This window comes from Dendropsophus ebraccatus, chromosome 13, assembly GCF_027789765.1.
Source record: "Dendropsophus ebraccatus isolate aDenEbr1 chromosome 13, aDenEbr1.pat, whole genome shotgun sequence".
Classification (NCBI taxonomy): domain Eukaryota; kingdom Metazoa; phylum Chordata; class Amphibia; order Anura; family Hylidae; genus Dendropsophus; species Dendropsophus ebraccatus.
In genome coordinates this window covers 60,513,022-60,535,166 of record NC_091466.1, presented here as the reverse complement: position 1 = coordinate 60,535,166, position 22,145 = coordinate 60,513,022, and the positions used below count along the sequence as shown (strand labels likewise).

The following is a 22,145-nucleotide window of genomic DNA, read 5'->3' as shown; positions in this document are numbered from 1 at the left end:
TTGTCGTTGATTATACATATGCCAGGCCCAAGATTTTACTGCCAACCTTTTTTTCATGCAACAATGTTAAACGTATATGGAAAATTGTGTGATGGAGGGCTTTTATATGCAACAGTGCTGGGAGTATACAGCGAATGGTGTGATCGAGGAGGTTTATATACAACAGTGCTGGGAGTATACAATGAATGGTGTGATTGAGGTTTATTTTAAACAGTACTGAGAGTATACGGCGAATGGTGGGATCGAGGAGGTTTATATACAACAGTGCTGAGAGTATACGGTGAATGGTGTGATCGAGGAGGTTTATATACAACAGTGCTGGGAGTATACGGTGAATGGTGTGATCGACAAGGTTTATATACAACAGTACTGAGAGTATACGGTGAATGGTGTGATTGAGGTTTATATTTAACAGTACTGAGAGTATACGGCGAATGGTGGGATCAAGGAGGTTTATACAACAGTGCTGAGAGTATACGGCGAATGGTGGGATCATGGGGATTTATATGCAACAGTGCTAAGGGTATACGGTGAATAGTGTCATCAAGGAGGTTTATGTGCTATAGTGCTGAGAGTATATGGTGAATAGTGTGATTGCGGGGTTTTAATGCAACAGTGTTAAAGGGGTATTCCACTCAAACATAACTTTTGATATGTTACTTCTTATGCTGAGACTAACAATTCCTTCCATACTTGTTATTATCTATTCAATCTCTTTTCCCCAGTTCTGAGCTGCTGCTTTCTGCTGAAGACACAAAAATCTGTGTGTGAGTTTTTCTCTATGTCTCCCTCTCCATTCTGAGACAGCTGAGAAAAGTCCCTGGCAGGCTGTATCTTAAAGCGACTCCGTACCCATAATCTGACCCCCCCAAACCACTTGTATCTTCAGATGGCTGCTTTTAATCCAAGATCTGTCCTGGGGTCCGTTCGGCAGGGGATGCATTGTATTGTCATAAAAACAACTTTTAATCCGGCAGCGCTGTGTCTAACGGCCGGGGCTTACATTTGTATATGCATTAGGCTGGCACACCCTCTCTGTCCTTCCTTCCCACCCTCCTCATCATTAGGAATGCTCCAGGCAGATTGCTTCCTATTCCCCACCTGTGGCAGCCCAGCACATGGGCTGGATTGTTAATACACCTGTGCAAAGCTCAAACAGCAGTAAATGTTCCTGGATCATTCCTAATAATGAGGAGGGTGGGGAGGAAGGACATAGAGGTGGTGCCAGCCTAATGCATATACAAATGTAAGCCCCGGCCGTTAGACACAGCTCTGCCGGATTAAAAGTTGTTTTATGACAATACCTGCATCCCCTGCCGAACGGACCCCAGGACAGATCTTGGATTAAAAGCAGCTATCTGAAGGTACAAGTGGTTTGGGGGGGACAGATTGTGGGTACGGAGTCGCTTTAAACGTTATAGCTTCTTTGTAATGTTGGGAGGGTTAATCTGAGGTCAAGTTACTAATGAACTTACTGTGATTAACCCTCCCAGCATTACAAAAAAGCTAGAATGTTGCAGATGAAGCCGGCCAGGGACTTGTTTACATCAGCAAGGGAGGGGGGTGGACAGGGAGACAAAGAAAAAAAGCTCACACACAGATTTTTGTGTCTTCAGCAGAAAGCAGCAGATGAGAACTAGGTAAAGGAGACTGAATAGATAATAACAAGTATGGAGGGAATTGTACGTCTCACCATGGGCAGCTACATATCAAAAGTTATGTTTGAGTGGAATACCCCTTTAAGTGTATATGGAAAATAGTATGATGGAGGGGGTTTATATACAACACTGCTGAGAGTATACGGTGAATGGTGTGATCAAGTTAAAACACCCAGCTAGAGGGGATCCTGTGGACATAAACAACTCAGAGGAGAATGTCAGGAATCACAGTCAGCCGATGCACAGTCGAGCAAATTGCTTCTTCAGAACATGTCAATACTTCCATCTAATTTGTGTCAACGGCAAAAAGCAATCGTGTTTGTGCGTGCCAATATTCCTGCAGACCCATCTCATCACCTATTGCAGTCCATGGCATGACAGATTGCTGAGGTTCTGAAGGCCGGCATGATACTAGATGGGCACTAGATGTCTCTATAATAAAATTGCTGTCTAAGTCATACCCTAATATTTCATGTAAAGTACCAGTAAAATTATGGTGCTGATAGTTCTTCTATCGATTAAAGCCAAACGATACAATTTTCATGATGTCAATGTTGACCCATATAACTTTGCTGAGGAAAGCACAGATTGCCATATGAATAAGTTATCAAATCAAATAACAGCGTTCCATCCTGTGAACTTCACGGAACTTCATCCCGGCTTTTCATAGTTCTGCACTCTCCTATGGAAAATGTCCAACACTTACCATGGCAACCCACGAGATCACATGAGACTGGCTCACACGCCACATCCGTATACAATGAGATGCAAAATGCCTCCATTGTTCCTGAGAGTCGCTGTGAATCAATTAGACCAGGTCATGGGAAACACAATAAAGGAGGAGAGAGCTTGCTCAGTAATGGAGGGATACAAACAAACCCCATTAGCACCATTGATATTTACTCATTTTATTTGCTTACAGGAAGAAAATCCCGGTTATATTGTCGCTCGCCCCAATTTTGTTACTTTTTTGTTGTTCTTTTTTTGCAATAAATTTTTACACCTGTTTTGTTAGCAGTTTCTGTGATGGTTGATGAAAGGGCGGTAGACAAAGAGTTAATGCAAGGTCCACAAAAGCACATTCCATTGCAGATAGAACGGCCTGATTTGGAAGTACAAAAATGTTTTCTAGTGGAATCCGTAAAACTAGGTCATAGGAGAGAAGGTTTATTTGGCAAAATGCTGAGCAGATAGACAAACATTCTGGAATGTGAAGGATCGTTCGGATACATCAACAATTGTAGCCATGTTTGTATTGACGCGTGTGCAAACAATGGTGCCCATGGCAAAGTTCCGCAGTGTTCCTCTACTGCCATTTCTCATTCAATGTCTTTGATGATCCATTGGATATTATTAAAGGAGAAGTCCAACGAAACTTTTTATTAAAGTATTGTATTGTCCCCCAAAAGATATACAAATTACCAATATACACTTATTACGGGAAATGCTTATAAAGTGTTTTTTTCCCTGCACTTACCACTGCATCAAGGCTTCACTTCCTGGATAACATGGTGATGTCACTTCCTGGATAAAATGGTGATGTCACGACCCGACTCCCAGATCTGCGTGGGCTGTGGCTGCTGGAGAGGATGATGGCAGGTGGATGCTCAGTGTCCCTCCAGTGCCCTGTGTCCCTCAGTGTCCCCCTGCCATCATCCTCTCCAGCAGACACAGCCCGCACAGCTCTGGGAGTCAGGTCGTGACATCACCATGTTATCCAGGAAGTGACATCACCATGTTATCCAGGAAGTGAAGCCTTGATGCAGTAGTAAGTGCAGGGAAGAAAGAACTTTATAAGCATTTCCTGAAATAAGTGTATATTGGTAATCTGTGTAACTTTTGGAGGGCAAAATTTTCACTGGACTTCTCCTTTAAGGCTCTTGGGGCACATTTATCGTGTGCTCACGTTTTAAATAAAGCCCTGCCCCCTTTTCCCCAACCGAATTCACTAAGAGCCATAGGCCTCAGGGATTGTGCAATAGATGTACACATGCTTCCAACAGGTGTAGATTTGTATCATGACTAAGGTTACTATTACACGGAACGCTAATCAGCCGAATCGGCCCTATCCGGCCGATATCGTTCCATGTATTAAACACAACGATCAGCCGATGATCGTTGTCATCGGCTGATCGTTGATATAGGTTCAGACCTATAATTGTCGGCCACCGACCGCGCACCGCTACGTGTAATAGCGGTGCGCGGCCGGCGGCTACCGATTTTCTTTGCTAAATTGACTTTGACTTTGCTAAATCCAACTTTAATTTTTATGATTTCTTTTGGTGTAGACATTGTATAAGCTAAGATCATATTTTAGCAAGGCACTGAGAGCTGAATGCATAATAACATGTCACCTAGATGTAATATGTGTCTGGAGGGAGAGAGGTTGCTGCAAGTGATAATTTATCACCCCGGTGTCCTTGCAAATAATATTATTAGGACTACTCATAGCATTACTGAAAGGAAAGAGAAGGATGAGTCATTGAGATAAAACGTCACTCACATGACTGAGGCTGGATGGGGCGTTTTATCTATGAATCGGATGCTCTCAGCTTCTCAGCTGCCTATAAGCAGGGATATGGACTAGAAAGCATTGTCCCCTGGCAGGAAAAGAGGGACAAGAAGATAACTAGAGCTCTTGACTGGAAGATCTATGAGAACAGTGTAGGTAGTTGGAAACAGTAGCAGATTATGATAGGTCCTTTTCGGGCCGTAGCCCGGGTCCCTGAGTTCCTGGGGGCCCATGGCCACCCAAACAGTCTTATACTTTCAGTGCAGTATTGTCCCTGGCTACAGTTTTGCCATGATTAGCAAATAATGTATGCTTTTATACCACGATTTTTTAGAAATCAGGGCAGCATGACATCTATCCTGTACTATGAACACCACGGTAATGCTACCATATGTACAGTGGGGGGGGGAGGCAGGATTAGTGAACAGCCCGGGGCCTATGGTAAAGTTAATCCTCCCCTGGTTGGACACATAGTCAGAGATCATGTAGCAGGGGCGTAACTACTACCATAGCAGCTATAGTGGCTGCTACGGGGCCCACCACATCAGAGGGCCCCCTGAGCTGTCATAATTTGCAGCACCTGGTGGCTTGAGTGCTGCAAATGTCCCTTTAACTGCAAGCGCTCCTGACGAGCACTTGCAGTTAAATGTTAAAGCTTATGACTACACTTGACGGATTTGTAGTCAGATGGGGGGGCAATGAAAAGTTTCTAACCATTTCTAGTTACGGGGCATGTAGTATGTATGAGGTACGATACTATATTGTGCTGTATTGCCAAAGACCCTTGTAGGAGCAAACAAAATAGTTTATGTTTTACATGAAGACTTTGTGGTTACTGTTACTTTGGGTGGAGTCCAATGGTTACAGTCTCTAGAGAAGTTAGCGTGGCTGTCTCTTTATGATCACAGTGTTTGCAAAAAGTATAAAATTCTCTTTTAAAGTTAAATGTTGGGTCATGCCTCTATGGCTGACAACTCATGCCCAAACATTCTATGCCGGTATATGTCCATGGAAGGCTACTGTGGCCCTACCTGGCATTATATGTGAGGTTGTACCAGAGGCACTTGTGCCTCCAGGGGTCTCAGGGACCACTATGTCACTACTCTTTTCTAGAACTGATTAGCCTCTGCTACATGTATGTAACTTGCATCTCTGTAATAGATGCAATTCTTCCAGTGCAGCTGTTCAAGACCAAAGTTCACACAGTCCATCACAGGGTTACAGCAGCACCTTAAAGGGGTTTTCCGATTTAATAATACTTGCCCCCTGTACACAGGATTGCAGGGGTCTGACCTCTCTGTGGAGCCACTGGAAGTTAACGAGGGAAGCACTTGACCCATTCAAAGTAAAGAGGCCGGGGTGCTGATCTAGAGCTCCCTAGGGGACACAGAGGTCAGACCCCCGCAATCTAATACTGTGGATAGGAACAAGCAATAATAAATCAGGAAAACCTCTTTAAAGACTTAGAATCTAACTTTAAATTTTCCTCTATATAACTGGTATCAGAGGTATTAGTAAACCTAGTATAAGGGTACAAACACACAGGGCGGATCCGCAGGGGATTTCTCGCTGCAAATTAACATCCAAATCTGCTGCGAATCCCTGCCCTGTAATGTCTATGGGAAGCCATACTCGCAGCAGGATGGACATCCCGCTGCGAGTATGTCAGGAGACCGCCCCGTTAACCTGCTGGAGCATATACATTATCTGCTCCACGATCCGGCATGCTTCAGGGGTTCTCGGCTAGACGTCCCGCTTAGCCAATCAGTGTCCGGCGTCGGGGGTAATAGTGACATAAACTAAAACCTTCAGGCTCCCACCCCTCCAGGCGACCCCCACAATCAAACCACAAACGAGCGCCAACCACCTGAGCCTCGCTAGCAGTACTTACCAGCGTGCAGGAGGGCACAAAAGGTGCTGCCGTGGCCTTCCTGAATAACTTAACGTGCCGTGCTAGTGCCTAGTGGCGTCATATGTAGCGAGTAGGAGAGAGTGAGGGAACGAACCCCCACAGGAGCAGGGCAGCCAGCTAAGAAGGACAGACAGCTGCACACCTTAGAAATTTCTAAGTTAGTTGTGCTGTCTGCGGAGTACATGGCATAACACATTGCAATAGAATACAGTTTCAGAACATTATAGCATATAACATAGTATAACATAGTTGCAATGTCAATCTATTCAGAAAGTTTATAGTAACTTTCTTATTCACATGACTGATATTTTATACTGTATTACAATCTTGGTATACACTGAAAAAGATTGCTCATATTTTCCTTTCTATATCTTTTCCTGGTAATTTTAGCTTTGTGTTCTTTGCACACTCCACCCATGCTGCTGTGTTATCTGTCTGAATGTCATATCTCTTAGCCCATTGCAGTAGGAGTGTTTCTAATAAATTGCTTGCCAGGCATGTTGTTTTCTGATGGTGTTTTGCTTATTTTAGTCAGTAATGATTTTGTTTTTAACTCATTTTATGATTTCCTATCATGTACAATAATGGCCTTTAATTTGACCCCCTCAGTGCCATCTTTTGTTGTTTGAGATAAGCGAATTTGGCAGTGCCTTCTCTAAAATCAGTGGACTTATCAGACGATAGTCTATGTGTACAGTAACCATTAGGGAACCCTGATGCTGACTGTGATTAATTTCACAATAGTTCATTACAGTTCTATTACACCAAGTGATTATCGGTTGTATTTGGCCAATTACGGCCGTTGCACAATATCGGCTGATCCTTCTCTTTCAACTCCGTTTCATAGGAGTGGCGGCAGTAGACCGCCACTATCTCCTATGGGCTCCCTGGACAAGACTCCCCTCCCATTCTGACCTGATCACTGTTAGCCCGTGTAATAGCGCCGACAGCGAGCAGGGATCAAGAAGCATTCGAGCGCTGATCTGATAGGTCAGCGCTCTCTTGCTCTTCCTGAGCAGCAGTTATAATAGGGCCTTTACTCAGAGCTGTTGTGGCCTCCTGGCTACTCCTCTATATCTCCAATCAATTGTGTTCTACATTGTATTAAAGGGGTTGTCCGGCGATAAAAAATTATTCACAGAATAACACACATTACAAAGTTATACAACTTTGTAATGTATGTTATGTCTGTGAATGGCCCCCTTCCCCGTGTCCCACCACCCCCACCCGTGTACCCGGAAGTGTGGTGCGCTATACATTACCTCTCACGTGCCGACCACGGTCTCCGATCGTCAGCAGTGATGTCTTCTTCGTGAGTCCGGCGGATCTTCCCGAGTGCCGGCCGCCCTCTGCAGCGTCATCCGAAGCTCAGCCGCGATTGGCTGAGCATAACTGTGCTCAGCCAATCGCGGCTGAGCAGCTGATGACGTGGCCGCAGCCTTATTTATCTTTAGTAATTATTGTCCAAAAGTGTTATATACTTATGATTGTGTAATGTCTATAATGCAGCATTACTGCCATCTAGTGGTTTCTTCCTAAAGTGACATCCACAGATAGAGAAATGTTGTGGTCAGTACAACATGGTGGAAAGGCATTCTTCCATCACATATATAGTACTTTTGATATCTATGTGTGGAGAAGCTGTTACATAATAGATAAAGGTAATGGCTAAATGCTAATTTTGCAGTGCATGGCCAGAGATTGCTGTGCCACAGTACAGGGACTGTGCTGCTTGGCAAGTAAATATGGTGTGTGTTGTGACCCCTGTGCCTGTGACAGTCACAAGGAATCCACCTCAGATAATTTTCTAAAGAGATAGGTCATGGCTAGAGATGACCATATTTACAGTATTAAGAAAGCGCTTTGTAACGCTCGGCAGTCGCCTGCCTTAGAACTCCATGCCGCTCTGGGTGCTTAGAAAAGCTGGATCCTTCCCAGTCCTGGGAAACTGGGAAAAGGTTTTCAGGACTAGATCCAGCTTTTTCCAGGCAACTGGAGCAAATCGGCACAGAGTTTAAAGGCAGAAGACTGATAAGCCGACTGCAACAAAGCGTTTTGTTAATACTGTAAATTTGCTCATCCCTAGTCACGGCTATTGCCACTTGTGAGTCACAACACAATCCCATTCATTGACCTATGCAGCAGGATCCTTGCAGAGTAATATGGTGATCTAAGCCGCACAATCCAGATCACAGCCACAATCACTCATGGTGCTCTAGCCTAATTTAGAATAGACCTGAAAATTAAAGGGGTTATCTGGAGAGCAGAAAATGTTGTACCGCTCTGCTCTCTACTCCCTCTGAACATCTCTGGGGATAATATCTGCAGACAAGAGCATGATGCGGGCAATCATCAGGCAGCTATTGGACATGGTGTGCTGGTGTGGTTTTACCAGCATGCAATGCCCGAAACATGCTCCTGTCCTCCTCTTGTCTGCAGAAGTCATCAGCAGAGAAGGTCAGAGGGAGGAAGTGAAGTGTCGGAGCAATGACTGCAAAATCTGTCTACTACACAATAGGGGTCCACTGTATAAGTGTGCCAAAGCTATGGGGTGAGGGTAATAAGCAGGTATAAAGATGTGGTGGGCAGGGGAAAACAAGGCCACTAATGCAGGTTGTAGAAAGAGGGCAGCAATGACTCTGAGGAACTCTGTTGGAGGGAACAGCAGGAATATTGAGGCCCCTGGTGGGGTCTGCAATATGAACAGTGACATACCTGGTGGGAGGAGCAGCAGAAACAATGAAGTAACTAATCCTACGTTTACACGAAGCTATAATCGGCCCGATCGCACGATTAACAATGTCGGAGTAACGATTTTTTTTTTATAACGATCAGCGTTTAGACGGTACAATATATCGTGCGGAAAAATCTTTTGCGATCGTGCGCCCGCAGCCCGGCCCGCCCGCAGCCCGGCAGCACGGTCAACCGCAGTCCCCTGCGCCGCCACGATCGCCACCCTTGCCGCTCCGATCGCCCCGGCCACGAGCATACGTTACCTGCTCCGCGTAGCAGGTCTTCGAAATCACCGGCTCCCCTCTTCAGTGCATTGATTGGCTGAAGAGGGCAGCCGGGAATTTCAAACGGCTCCTCTTCAGCACTGATTGGCTGAAGAGGAGCCGTTTGAAATTCCCGTCTCCCCTCTTCAGCCAATCAATGCACGGCAGCACTGATTGCCTGAAGAGGAGCCGTTTGAAATTCACTGCTCCCCTCTTCAGCCAAACAATGCACTGAAGAGGGGATCCGGGGATTTCGAAGACCTGCTACGCGGAGCAGGTAACGTGTACTCGTGGCCGGGGCGGCAGGGGCGATCGGAGTGGCGGCAGGCCGGGGGGGGGGGGGGATAAGGGGGGTTGGGTGCAATCGGAGCGGCGGCGATAAGAGCGGCGGGGGTGGCGACCGAGCTGGCGCAGGGGGCTGCGGATGAGCGGGGGGCTGGGCTGCGGGCGGCCGGACTTTCCCCGACAACTGTTTACACAGAACGATCTGCGAATTCTTTGTGAACAACGATTTAAGAACAAGTTAAAAGATCAAAATGAACAATTTCTCGTTCGTCGTTCGCTGCGTTTACACGTACGATTATTGTTTGAATTCGATCGTTATTGTGCAAATTCGCACAATAATCGCTTCGTGTAAACGCGGCATAAGGGGGTGGCAATAGGAATAGAGGCACCTGGTGGGTAGGGGCAGCAAAACAGCTAAATTTGTGATTACAACAGCTGGTTCTCCCAAGCTGGAGAGAATCAGCTGGATCCCACTCTGTATGTGTCCCACCATGAAGCTGAGCCGTCTACCACCGCATTGTGCATGTCAGGATCAGCAAAGGGCAGAACTAAGGAGGTGGCCACTTCTGCTTTTAGTTTCAACAGTGTGATGCTGCGTTCACACAGAGAAATTTCTTTGACAGATTTTTGAAGCCAAAGCCAGGAACAGACTATAAAAAAAGAACAGGTCCTCTTTTCAAATCCATTCCTGGCTTTGGCTTAAAAAAATCTGTGAGATAAATCTGTGTAAACGCACACTTAGGGTACAAACACACACACCGTATACGCAGCTTATTTATTGCTGCGATACGCAGCAGATTAGATCTGAATAACTGAACACAGCATCAAATCTGAACCACCAAGTCTGCTGCAGATCTGCTGTGTATCTGCTGCGTATACGGTGTGTGTGTTTGTACCCTTAGGGTGCATTTACACGTAACGGATCCGCAGCGGATTTCTCACTGCAAATTCGCAGTGAGATCCGCTGCGGATCCCTGCCCTGTACAATATAGGCAGAAAAACTTGCAGTAGGATGCACGTCCCGCTGTATGTCAGCAGCCTGCCCTGTTAACCACCCCCCCGCGCCGCCAGAGTGTATACATGACCTTCTCCACGCTCCGGCTTGCTTCAGGGGTTTCCAGCACATCCCACTCGGCCAATCAGTGCGCTGCCCCGCTGCAGCGCACTGATTGATTGAGCAAGAGGTGAAGACGTCGGGAGCCCCGAAAAAGCCAGAGCGTGTAGAAGGTGATGTATACGCTCCGGCGGCGGGGGGGTATAACGGGGCAGGTTGCTGGAGAGTTTGTCTGCCAATATTGTACAGGGCATGGAGCCAGATCTCACTACAAATTCGCAGCGGATCTGTTACGTGTGAACACACACTAAAGGGGAGATTTATCAAAGATGGTGGAAAGTGAAACTGGCTCAGTTGCCCCTAGCAACCAATCAGATTCCACCTTTCATTCCTCACAGACTTTGGAAAGTGGAATCTGATTGGTTGCTAGGGGCAACTGAGCCCGTTTCACTTTACACCATCTTTGATAAATCTCCCCCATTGTGTCTGCGTGCACCACCCACTATTTAGAGGTGGCACAAGAACTAGTTTTTCCTGCTTGTCAAGGCCCTGGTGCCACTCCCTCATAGACTTTGCCATCTGCCACCTGAGGCAAGATGCTCACATCCAGCCCTGGGCTTACTTACACACCTGCTGACAAGTCCACTTTAAAATTCTCAGAATACTTTTATTTTAGTCTTCTGCACCTGAGCCTCTTCTCGGTCAGTCCAGTGAAAGCAGCAGAGGAACGATTGACAACACAGCGCTTACCTGTTTGCTTTGTATACTGTAAATTTTTATGGAATTGGCACTAGAGATAAGGGAATCTACAGTAATAATAGAGCAAAACGCTTCTCCCAGTTTCCCAGGACTGGAACCAGCTTTTCCTATAACCAAGCACTGAGCGGAGTTAAAAGGCAGCCGGCTGATGAGCAGATTCCAGAGATAACGAAGCGCTTTGTAATTATTGTAAATTTGTTTTCCATAATATCTAAAACATAGCTCCTTTCTTCCTTAGGACAGGTGTGGTATTACAACTTGACTCTTTGACTGAGCTGCACACCACAAAAACTGAATAGATGTGGAGCTAGTTTTCAAAGAACGCAGACATGATTTTCAAATCCTAGATAAACCCCTTTAAGGGTGTTGACCACTTTAGAGTAAAATAGTTCAGTGTACAGCATTAGTAGGTGTACTCACTGTATATGCTGACAGCAGTTAGCTGTGTACCTCATAGAGCTAAAATCAGACTCCTCTCCTCCAGGGTGGGCTGCCCTGCTCTGTGATGTTCCTGTCCATAAAATGGCTGACATGGAGGAGCATGTGACCAAGCCCCACCCCTCAGTGTCCACCACTGAGCCTGTATATGTCTATGAAGGACACAGGGGGCGGGGCATGGTCACATGCTCCTCCATGTCTGCCATTTTATGGACAGAATAACCACAGAGCAGTGCAGTACAGCCTGGAGGAGAGGAGTCTGATTTGAGCTCTATGAGGTACACAGGTAGCTACTGTCAGTATATACAGTGAATATACTTACTAATACTGTACACTGAACTATTTTACTATAAAGTTGCCAACCACTAACTCCTTCCCAAGCCAATTTTAGTTTTTTCTCCTTGTGTTTAAAAGGCTATTGCGCTCACATTTTTTCACCTAGAGACCTTATTTTTGCGCCACTAATTTTACTTTGCAATGATACTTAATTTTTGCATAAAATACTGTGCAAAACCAGAAAAAAAAATATATGTGCTGTGAAATTATAAATAAAACACAATATCTTTTTATTTGGGGTGGTTTTGTGTTTACACTGTTCACCTTATGGTAAAACTAACTTGCTATGTATGTTCGTCATATTGGTATGCTTACAATGATATGTAACTTGCATGACTTTTTTTATTTGATGGCTTTTAAAAAAAAAAAAAAAAAAAAACACACTAAATGTTCCGCGGGTGCGGTATCATTTTTGCAGCATGATCTGTACCTTAGTTGCGTATATGCAACTTTTTGATTGCTTCGAGGCGACCAAAAATGCGCAATTTTGCACTTTGGAATTTTTGGGCGCTTAAGTAGTTTACCATGCAAGATCAGAAGTGTGATTATTTCATAGTTCAGGAGCTTGCGCACGTGGCAATACTAAACATAGTTATTTTTTGTTGTTGTTTATTTTTATTTATAAAGAGGGAAAAGGGGGGGTGATACAAACTTATTATGGGAGGGGATTTTATTTTTTTTATTCAAATAGATTAATTAGAAGCCCCCTAGAGGACTTCTATATACACAGCACGGATATCCCGTTAAGATCAATGCTGTGTATATAATAAAGCACAGATCCAGATCAGTGCTCTATTATTCTGGTCTGCTGCAGACCAAATACATGGATTGCAGAGCCGGGATCAACATCCTTCCGGAGCGGAGTCCTGGCCAGTACAACGGATTCCACCCCCGCACCACCTCCCCACCTACAGCAGTACTGTTATGTCCTTCTGTGGGAGGGGGTTAATGTCAGTCTCCCTCTACCCTATCAATTGTTTGACTTATACAGAATAAGGGTAACTTCACACTTACCGTTTCGCTGCGTATTCAACGCTGCGTTTTCAACGCTGCGTTTTTTACATGCGAGTTTTGATTTTCACATGAAGATCAAAACGCAGCGATACGGTACGTGTGAAGGTACCTTAATGGTGCGTTTACACAGAAAGATTATCTGACAGATTATCTGCAAAAGATTTGAAGCCAAAGCCAGGAGTGGATTTAAAAAAAAGAGGAGAAATCTCAGGCTTTCCTTTATGAGCTGATCTCTGTTCATAGTCTGTTTCTGGCTTTGGCTTTAAATCTTTGGCAGATTATCTGTCAGATAATCTTTCTGTGTAAATGGACCCTTAGTCCTCAGTTTGGGTGTGGTTTTGCAGCTCAGTTTCACTGTGAAATCTATAAGTGAATGGAGCTGGATTGTAATACCGCACCAAACCTGGGAACAAAGGTGGTGCTGTATTTGCAATTAAGTAGTTTTTCTAATCTTGGATAATGCCATCTTGAGTATTAGTTAGCCTAGAATTACAATTGGGTTAGGAAGAGGAGAGAAAAAAAAAAAAAAAAAAACGACGACCACACACTAACTACCAAGAAATTTTATTTTTGTCTAAAATATTAAATTTAGGGCTTAGTGAATGCAGCCGAAAAAGGGGCTTTGAAAAATGTGGACACAATCCAGCTGTCCGGAACTGGTACAGCTAGACTCTGCAAAGACTCTTACGGGGTAACAAGCATAAAACCAGATGCCATCTTACTTCTGCTGGTCAGCGCAAACAAAATTTAACAGAAAAAGTTGAACATATAACATTTTCCATATCGATCTAAAACATTGCCCCCTATAGCATAAACAGAACACAAACCACTATATTACAAAACAAAACGCCCTCTAGTTCCCGCTGTACACAGGACCATGCATCACAGGCATCTATTTTCCTGCTTGTTGGGCCTGTCGACGGAGGAGGACATAAATCTTCTCTTTGATCCAATCTTTGTTGTATGGCTGATATGTCTGGGTGTCCGCCCGATACCTGGGAGAACATCACAGAAGGATTTTATCAACTGAAACAATAGGATATGTATAACTATTTGGTAGAAAATTTTTTGGAGACCAATGGCCGTGCCATTTTGGATACCTTTAAATTGTTTGAATATCTATAAGGGAAACACATTCATACTTACACCAGGCAGCTAAGGTCTGCTAGGTCATCAATGAAGTCAAAGAGCTGACTGATGTCATATGTGATGGACGGGCTGTTGGGATTCATTCTCTTGAGATGTTCTTCATACATCTTACAGACTCCTACGTAATAAAAACAAAAAACGGCATTATGATCAGGGGAAAGTTGTTGTTGTTGCATTTTCTGGGTTCACTCATCCATGTAGACAGCACAACCAGCTGATCTGGGGAAAAAATCCATTCACATACACCCATAAGGCCCTATACGGAATATGCGCCAAAATTTCAAGCAGAGGCAGCATGGCCGAGCTTCTGAATATCACAGTCTATAGGACAGGCACTATTGGTCCTGACCTATAAAACAAAATTGTGCATCGCTACGTGAAGTAGTGATGCGCGGCTGATGAATGTGTACATAAAATGATAAAGTTCATAATTACTTCTCCATGCTCCACTGTGTCTTTATGACTTTTCCTCGCTCCCTACAGCCACCAGTGCAACTTCAGAGCTGCTCTCTGCTCAGCCAATCACTAGCCGGGACATGACCGCCACGGCCTGTGATTGGCTGAGCAGCCTATCACTTCAGAGAGAGGCTCTAAAGTTGCACCAAAGTCTGCGGGCAGAAATGAAGAGAACATCCGGGAGCACGGAAAGGTAATGTATAAACTTCACTTTTAAAGCAAGGGCTGCACAGACATCGCTAATGACATATACATACAGCTCTTGCTGCATGATAGTCAAGATTTGTAATAGGCAGAGCAAAACAAGTGCCAATGTAGCAGATAGGATCTTCTAGGAGGACAATGCACACAGCTAGTAATGTCTGGCCAATGCATGCATGACCAAGACTTCCCATCTGTGGGATGTACTGCAGTGAGCATGGCTCTAGATACCTGTGACAACCTACCAGGACCTTATAGTGCCACCCACCGCCCATCTAGCTACTGTCTGTAGTACATATAGCAGTTACTCTGAATATTAGCTGGTGGTCATAATAATGTGACTCCACTGTGTAGCTAGTACAATAACGCAGTAGCATACTGTATGTTACTGTGGGCATTGTCAGTGCAGGAAAATAGGAATTGGCTTCTGACACTGTCCATTGCTATCCATGGCATATCTAAAGAGTGGGCAGTGTCCAAACCACACTGCATATGCATTGATATTGTTAGCACTTACACGTTAACCGTACCCCATTATTGAGCCTGAAGGGCTGGTATATCGTATTTTGTTTTATTTGCATTTTACACCAAGAGTACCGTTGCCTTCCCATAGCCTTTGGCCCAAGACAAGGAGCCCTCCATCTATATTTGTGCCCAATACTTTATACCATTTCTCTAAGGCACTTCCATGCGGTACTTGGGTCTGTTGAAGAACTACCTCATACCTTCCATGCATTCATTGACAGATTCATAGTCTGCATAAGTTCTTCCTTCAGGCCTCTTTGTAGGCTGCACCAGCAGGATTGTGTGAGACTGCAAAAAGAAAATGATGCGTTATAACATGAATAAAAACATTATTAGGGGAATTTATAAAGGCTTGATTAGGGGTGTGTGGGGAGCAGGGAGTATCTCTCGCCAGTTTTCAATCAAATCAGAAATTTGTTAGTAGCTGTAACCACAGGCAGCATGAAATCATGACATGCTACCTTATCAATAACTAAGCCCAAGCTAGGACAGCACAGAAGTGTTTGGGAGGTGGTCTCACTATCCCCCCCAACCCACTCAAAGTATATGTCTTAGTAGAAACCAGCTCTCAGACACTCCCCAGGAGCCATGGCTTGGGTTATTAGATTGTGGTGTCTGAAAGAAAAAAGAATAAAAGAATAAATTGTTACGGTGGCCAAATTGCTTAAATAGCTGTTGGCCAAGCATTTGTGTATTCTTATAGTGTCTCTCCTCTAAGTTTTTGTGACTGCGAGATCACGCAAAAGTAAGGAACTCTGCAAATGCTTTTACGTATGCTGCGTTTGCATGGAAAGATTTGTCGAATTTTCGCAATAACGATCGCATTTGATCGATAGATGGCTCATGTAAACACAGCGAACGATCAAGCAACAAGCGAGAAATCGTTCATTTTGATCTTTCAACATGTTCTCAAATCGTCGTTGGTCGTTTGCTAAAAATTCGCAGTTCGCTTCGTGTAAACAGTCTGTCACAGATTCACCCTATGTGTAAGATGAGCTCAAGCAATCCTTAAATGATCGCAATAAAGTTTTTCCTAACGATTTATTTGTCTAAATGCTGATCGTTAGAAAACTAAATCGTTGCTTCAAAATCGTTAAATGGTCGATTGGGCGAATTATCACTCCATGTAAACGCAGCATTATTTTTACTACTCTGTACTACATTCTCTTCTAATTGTTGCCTAAGGCCGGGCCAGATGCTACGAGGTGGCCAGGACTTGGAAGAGTGAGTTTCAGCTGATGTGAGTACACATTTATAGGCCCTACTACACCAAGCAATTATCAGCTGTATTTGTCAGATAATCACTTAGTGTAATAGCCCCTGTTAAAGGGCAACGCTCAGCCGACATGCGGGATTTCAGCTGATCCTTGTCTTTCAACATGTTGAAAGATTTTTAACAATAACAACGTTATCTCCTATGGGTCCGATCTAAAGATAGTAGAGCAGCTTCCCATTGCCCCCCTACTCTGACCCGCTCACTGTCAGTGCATGTAATAGTGGGAAATGTGGGGCAAGCGAACGCTCATGTGACAGGTCGGCTCTCACTTGCTCCTCACCATCGGCCCGTGTAATAGGGGCTTATGTCTCACACTCAGATGTTGATGGACTATCCACTATTTGATCTACGCCAGACTCCCGTCACACCTGACAATAAGCTGTTTGTGGAGGAGTGATGCAGCCTCTTTAAAGTGACTGTACCACCAGGCCCAGGCCGACCCACCCTTAGTGGGAGGAAACCCTAGACCCTTTATGATAGGGTTCCATTGATTCTAATGGAGTCACGTCATGGAGGGGCTGGGGTTTCTTCCTACTAAGGGTGGGTCGGCCCGCCTCCAGTGCTTCAGCCTGGGCCTGGTAGTACAGTCACTTTAAATGATTACTCAAGTACAAGCCTGGTTCCCTTTAAGGAGTTTTATATTAAAATAGACAATCCAGTATTAGGGGAAAAACAGCGCCACCCCTGTCTGCGGGTTGTGTGGGGTATTGCAATTCAGCTCTATTCACTTCAATGGAACTGAACTGTAAAACCCACACCCAAATTAAGGACATAAGAGGAGCTGTTTCTATAAGAAAGCAGCCATGTTTTACTAAGCTGACACAGTTGATCACAACTCAGGCTGCTATATAACCCCGCACCATCAGATTTCACTGTCAGGTGCAGCCATGAATGTAATACATGTATTCACCTGAGGGGGAGCAGTTCCTAGAGAATATCTGTAGTCTCTTATAAGGGAAATGGTTACACTCCCCCCCGGCACATGGATAAGCATCACGTGGGATCATGTTAGATACAATTATAATGGACAATGTCAGTGCGAAGCACGAGACTTATGGTGCTGCCCCTTCCTCCCCCGTATTCCCAACAATGGTATGATCCCACGCTACATAGATGCCGCACACTCTCCCATGGCGCTGACCATGCGGAAGCTACAGGGGTGTGACGGAAACCACCTCCGCATACAGCCCCATATATAGCGATGCAGATGCATTATAGACACGCCGTCTCCATACTCACCATGTTCAGGCTCTGCACAAAACACAAACCAACCGTAGCTCTATCTTCCCGGAAGCACTCTGCAAGTTCCGGCCAAAATGAGGTCGCTCGTAGTAAGACTACCGGAAGTGACGTCATTCGGCAGCTGGAAGTGAAGAAAAACGCGCTCACGGAGGTTTTGATTGATCTCGCGATAGTTCAGGGTGTAACGAATAAACGTGATACAGTGGTCAATATCCCTGGCAGTATATAGCATGGGTCTCCAATTGTAATGAATTGTAATGTTAGGACTAAATACAATAGGAACTTTGTTGCCCGTAGCAACCAATTATTTTAAAGCTGAGCTGTGAGTGGTTGCTATGGGCAACAAAAAATACTTGGGGAGATTTATCAAATTATGGTATAAAGTGAGACTGGCTCAGTTGCCCCTAGCAACCAATCAGATTCCATTTTTCATTCCTCACAGACTCTTTGGAAAATGAAAGGTGGAATCTGATTGGTTGCTAGGGGCAACTGAGCCAGTTTCACTTTACACCATGTTTGATAAATCTCCCCCACTGTTTTTAGACACATGGCGATAAAAGGATCAGCGCTCATTGGTAGTGTCTTTCTGTGGCTCAACCAATCAAGCTAATGGGTCGCCGTGGAAATTGATCACACAGTGGTAAGATCACACAGTGCATACTTACCTAGTGCCCTGCTGGCCTTTTACACTGATTGATATAAAAGAGACAGCGAGGAGCGAGAAAACACCGGATCCTCGGCTGATCGCATCTTTTGCTGCATTAAGACATCGCTATTGGCTGCACATATTCCTGTGTATACAGGAGAAGTGCAGCTGATGGCAAAAGGGAAACTAACAGCATGGCTATGCATATATCTGAGCTGTCAGTTTCCAGATCACACAAGCAGTGCATACTTACCTTGTGCGCTGCTGTGTGATCTGGCACTGTTGGCGTCTGTTCCACTCTCCAGCCACTGCTGTGTCTTCAGTCTGCCTCCCGCCTTTTCCGGGTGTCAATTATTCTGGAGGATGCAGGGTGGCAAACTGTACTTACATCAGTAGGACAGGAGCTGACTATGCCGGATCACATAGCAGAAGAAGAAGGTAAGTATGCACTGCTTGTGTGATCTGGAAACTGACAGCACAAATATATGCATATCTGTGCTATCAATTTCCATGGCCGCAGAAACTAGACAAGGATTGTTTCAGCAGCGATTGTGCCACGGAAAGGAACTTGCAAAAGAGAGCCAGTCTTGCTGATCCTTGTACAGCCCCATGTCTGCTTGTGTAAAAGGATCCTTTAAGGGCTTTTTCTTATGTTCTGTCGAGCACAAAACCTACAGATATGATGCTGGGAGCGGCATAAAAATCTTTGTGGCACTGAAATGAAACAGATTGTGAATGGTCAAGAGTGAGTTAGATAAGGTAGACATGATTTTCAAGAGGTTTTTTTATTACTTATCCGCCCACAGCAGCTTCTTACAATTACCAAGACGGTGTGTGGCTTTCCACAGATCTACTATGATTTCTGCCAGAAAGTCTAGCCGAAAAGGGTACTGTTTCTCCGATAGGCTTCTGATTTGGGGGCACCCTCTGCTGAAGGTTTGGGGGGGGGGGGGTCCTCCTGCATTTAGGGAGGAGGCTGCCTCATTATATTGTCCCTTACATTACAAAAAAGTTTTGATTTGACTAATGCCCCTTTTACACCAAGGGTTTTTCCAGGCCGTGGGACCGAAAATGAGCGCTCAACAGCGAGATCACAAGCAGCAGTGCATACTTAGCAGCCACGATGCTTGTTATCCAGCATCTGGCTCTCCGGTCCTCTGGACGGTTGTATCTTCTGGCCCCACCTACTACAGCTGTCAATCATTCCAGAGGAGGAGGCGGCCTGAAATTATAGCAGCGGCCAGAGGACAGGAGAACGTGGCTGGTTAGTATAAACTGCTGCTTGTAATCTGGAAACTGATGGCACAGATATACACATATCCTCTATACATATCTGTGCTGTCAGTTTCTCTTACCTTTCTCAATTGCACAAACCCCTGTTTACATAGGACCATGTGCGGCCGTTAAAGATAAATATATGAGCAGACACAAAAGATGTGATTATCCTGGCTGATAATCGGCCTAAGCAAAAGGACCCTTACAGTTTTCTGTCGGCCCCCTCTGATCTTTAGATCAGGGGTGTCAAACATAGGCCCTCCAGCTGTTGCAAAACTACAATTCCCATCATGCCTGGCTATCCAGGCATGATGGGAATTGTAGTTTTGCAACAGCTGTAGGGCCTGAGTTTGACATCCCTGCTTTAGATAGTTCTATAGATCTGAGATGTTATAATTGAGGGGTCTGGTCGGATCATTTTCTTACCTGCCTTCATCTCCTTTAGGGTGAGTTTACACAGAGCGATTTATCTGACAGATTTTGGAAGCCAAAGCCAGGAATCGATTTGAAAAGAGGAGAAATCTCAGTCTTTCCTTTATGACCAGTTGTCAGGCTGTAAGGCTAGATTCACACACACCGGATCCAAAATTCTCTTCGGATCCCTTGCCTGTCATTTTCAATGAGTTGACATACTCGCCACGGGGTTGACATCCCGCTGTGAGTATGTAAGTGACAGCCCACTTAAAGGGGTAGTTCGGCGTTTAAAATTTATTCACTAAATAACACACATTAGTTATGCTCAGCCAATCGCGGCTGAGCAGCTGATGACGCGGCAGAGGGCGTCTAGCATGAGGGATGGCTGGAGCGGTCCGGTCGGCCTCCTGAAGATGACGTCGTTGACCCAAGATGGAGGCCGGGGTCGACAGCGATTGAGTTAGTATAATGCACCACACTTCCAGGGTGAGGGGGAACACGGGGAAGGGGGCCATTCACTTAAATGACACACATTACAAAGTTGTATAACTTTGTAATGTGTGTTATTTAGTGAATAAATGTTAAACGCCGCAGTACCCTTTTAACCCCCGGCCGGATGGAGCATACATTACCTGCCGCACGCTCCGGCTTGCTTCAGGGGCTCCCGCTGTCTGCAACGTCCCGCTCAGCCAATCAGTGATTGCAGCAGGGCAGCACACTGATTGGCTGAGCGGGACTTCCAACTGGGAACCCCTTGTATGCTCTGGCTAGCGGGGGGTTAAGGAAGCTGTCACTTACATACTCGCAGCGGGATGTCAACCCCGCTGCGAGTATATCAACTCATTGAAAATGACCGGCAAGGGATCTGTGAATTTGCAGTGTAAAATCCGCTGCGGATCCTGTGTGTGAATCTAGCCTAAGGCTACGATTCCGTACTCAGTTCGTACGCCGCCGTACATGTGCGGCTGAAACTACGGGCGTGGGAAAAATCGACATGCGGCCGGATGTATACACACCGCAAACATACGCCCGTAGTACAGTTATGCTTCCCTAGCTTGTTTCAAAGCGATCTGAAACAGGTCATTTACTTGGATATCTTCGCCCAGCCCAATAAAACTCACAGAACCTTTTGGATAGAAAAATCAAGTTCAAATTGACTGAAATAAGTACTTTGTACGGGACTGCATGGAAATCCACGGCCGTGAGTTGGAACATTTCCGTCCTCAAACAATGGTCTTGTTCATTTTTCACGGCGGCGTATACAATCCGGTCGTAAGTTCATACGTAGTGTGCACTGTGCGGGCGTATATAGTATACTTTCAAGCGAACGCATCAACCTCAAAACTAAGGGCGTATATTCGCGGTTCGCACTACGAGCAGAAAGATACGTAGTGTGAACATACCCTAAAGCCCCTAAAGTCTATAGGAGGCCCTAAAGTCTATGGGAGGCGCGCGCTCCTGCCCTGTCCGCGCTGAAGAATGAACATGTTCATTTTTCAGCGCGGACAGGGCAGGAGTGCGCACCTCCCACAGACTCCCATTATGAGCGGGAGGCTAACGGCATTCCGCGGCGGACAATTCCGCCAGTTTTGCTCAGTGGGAACGGGGCCTAAAGGTGTGTTTACACAGCCAGATTTTTCAATGTGATTCAAGCCAAAGCCAGGAACAGACTATAAACAGAGAACAGATCTAAAAGGAAAGACTGAGATTTCTTCTTTTTTCAAATTCACTCCTGGCTTTGGCTTTACCAATTGCAGTCAAAAATCCGTGCGTGTGAACAGAAGCATAAATGATATGTGCTGGGAGCCTCACAGTAAGGAGTGGCAGCATCGTGCCCAATATAAAACGACCAATCAGTTTCCAGCTCTTATTGGTTGCTACGGGCAACAACACTGTGATATGAAAGCTGGTGAGGCGCTAGGACCCCGCGCTGAACACATACAGTACACGAGTGACACGTTATACCGCCCGTAGATGGAGTTTTATTTATACATAAC

General features: G+C 45.2%; 1 protein-coding gene across 2 annotated transcripts; it reads right to left on the bottom strand.

The window, feature by feature from the left end:
• Nucleotides 1-13,512: 13,512 nt before the first annotated feature.
• ERH (ERH mRNA splicing and mitosis factor) lies at nt 13,513-22,118 on the bottom strand. 2 transcript variants are annotated; one of them, XM_069950821.1, is made up of 5 exons: nt 22,091-22,118; nt 17,811-17,934; nt 15,496-15,583; nt 14,111-14,231; nt 13,513-13,959 (listed from the first exon to the last, which is right to left on the bottom strand). In XM_069950821.1, the coding sequence occupies exons 2-5, from the start codon at nt 17,925-17,927 to the stop codon at nt 13,857-13,859; spliced, it is 429 nt and encodes a 142-aa protein (XP_069806922.1). In that variant the 5' UTR covers nt 17,928-17,934; nt 22,091-22,118; the 3' UTR covers nt 13,513-13,856. The 2 variants fall into 2 exon arrangements, with proteins under 2 accessions (XP_069806922.1, XP_069806923.1); XM_069950822.1 differs by lacking the exon at nt 22,091-22,118 and adding an exon at nt 18,479-18,555.
• Between the last annotated feature and the right edge of the window lie 27 nt (nt 22,119-22,145).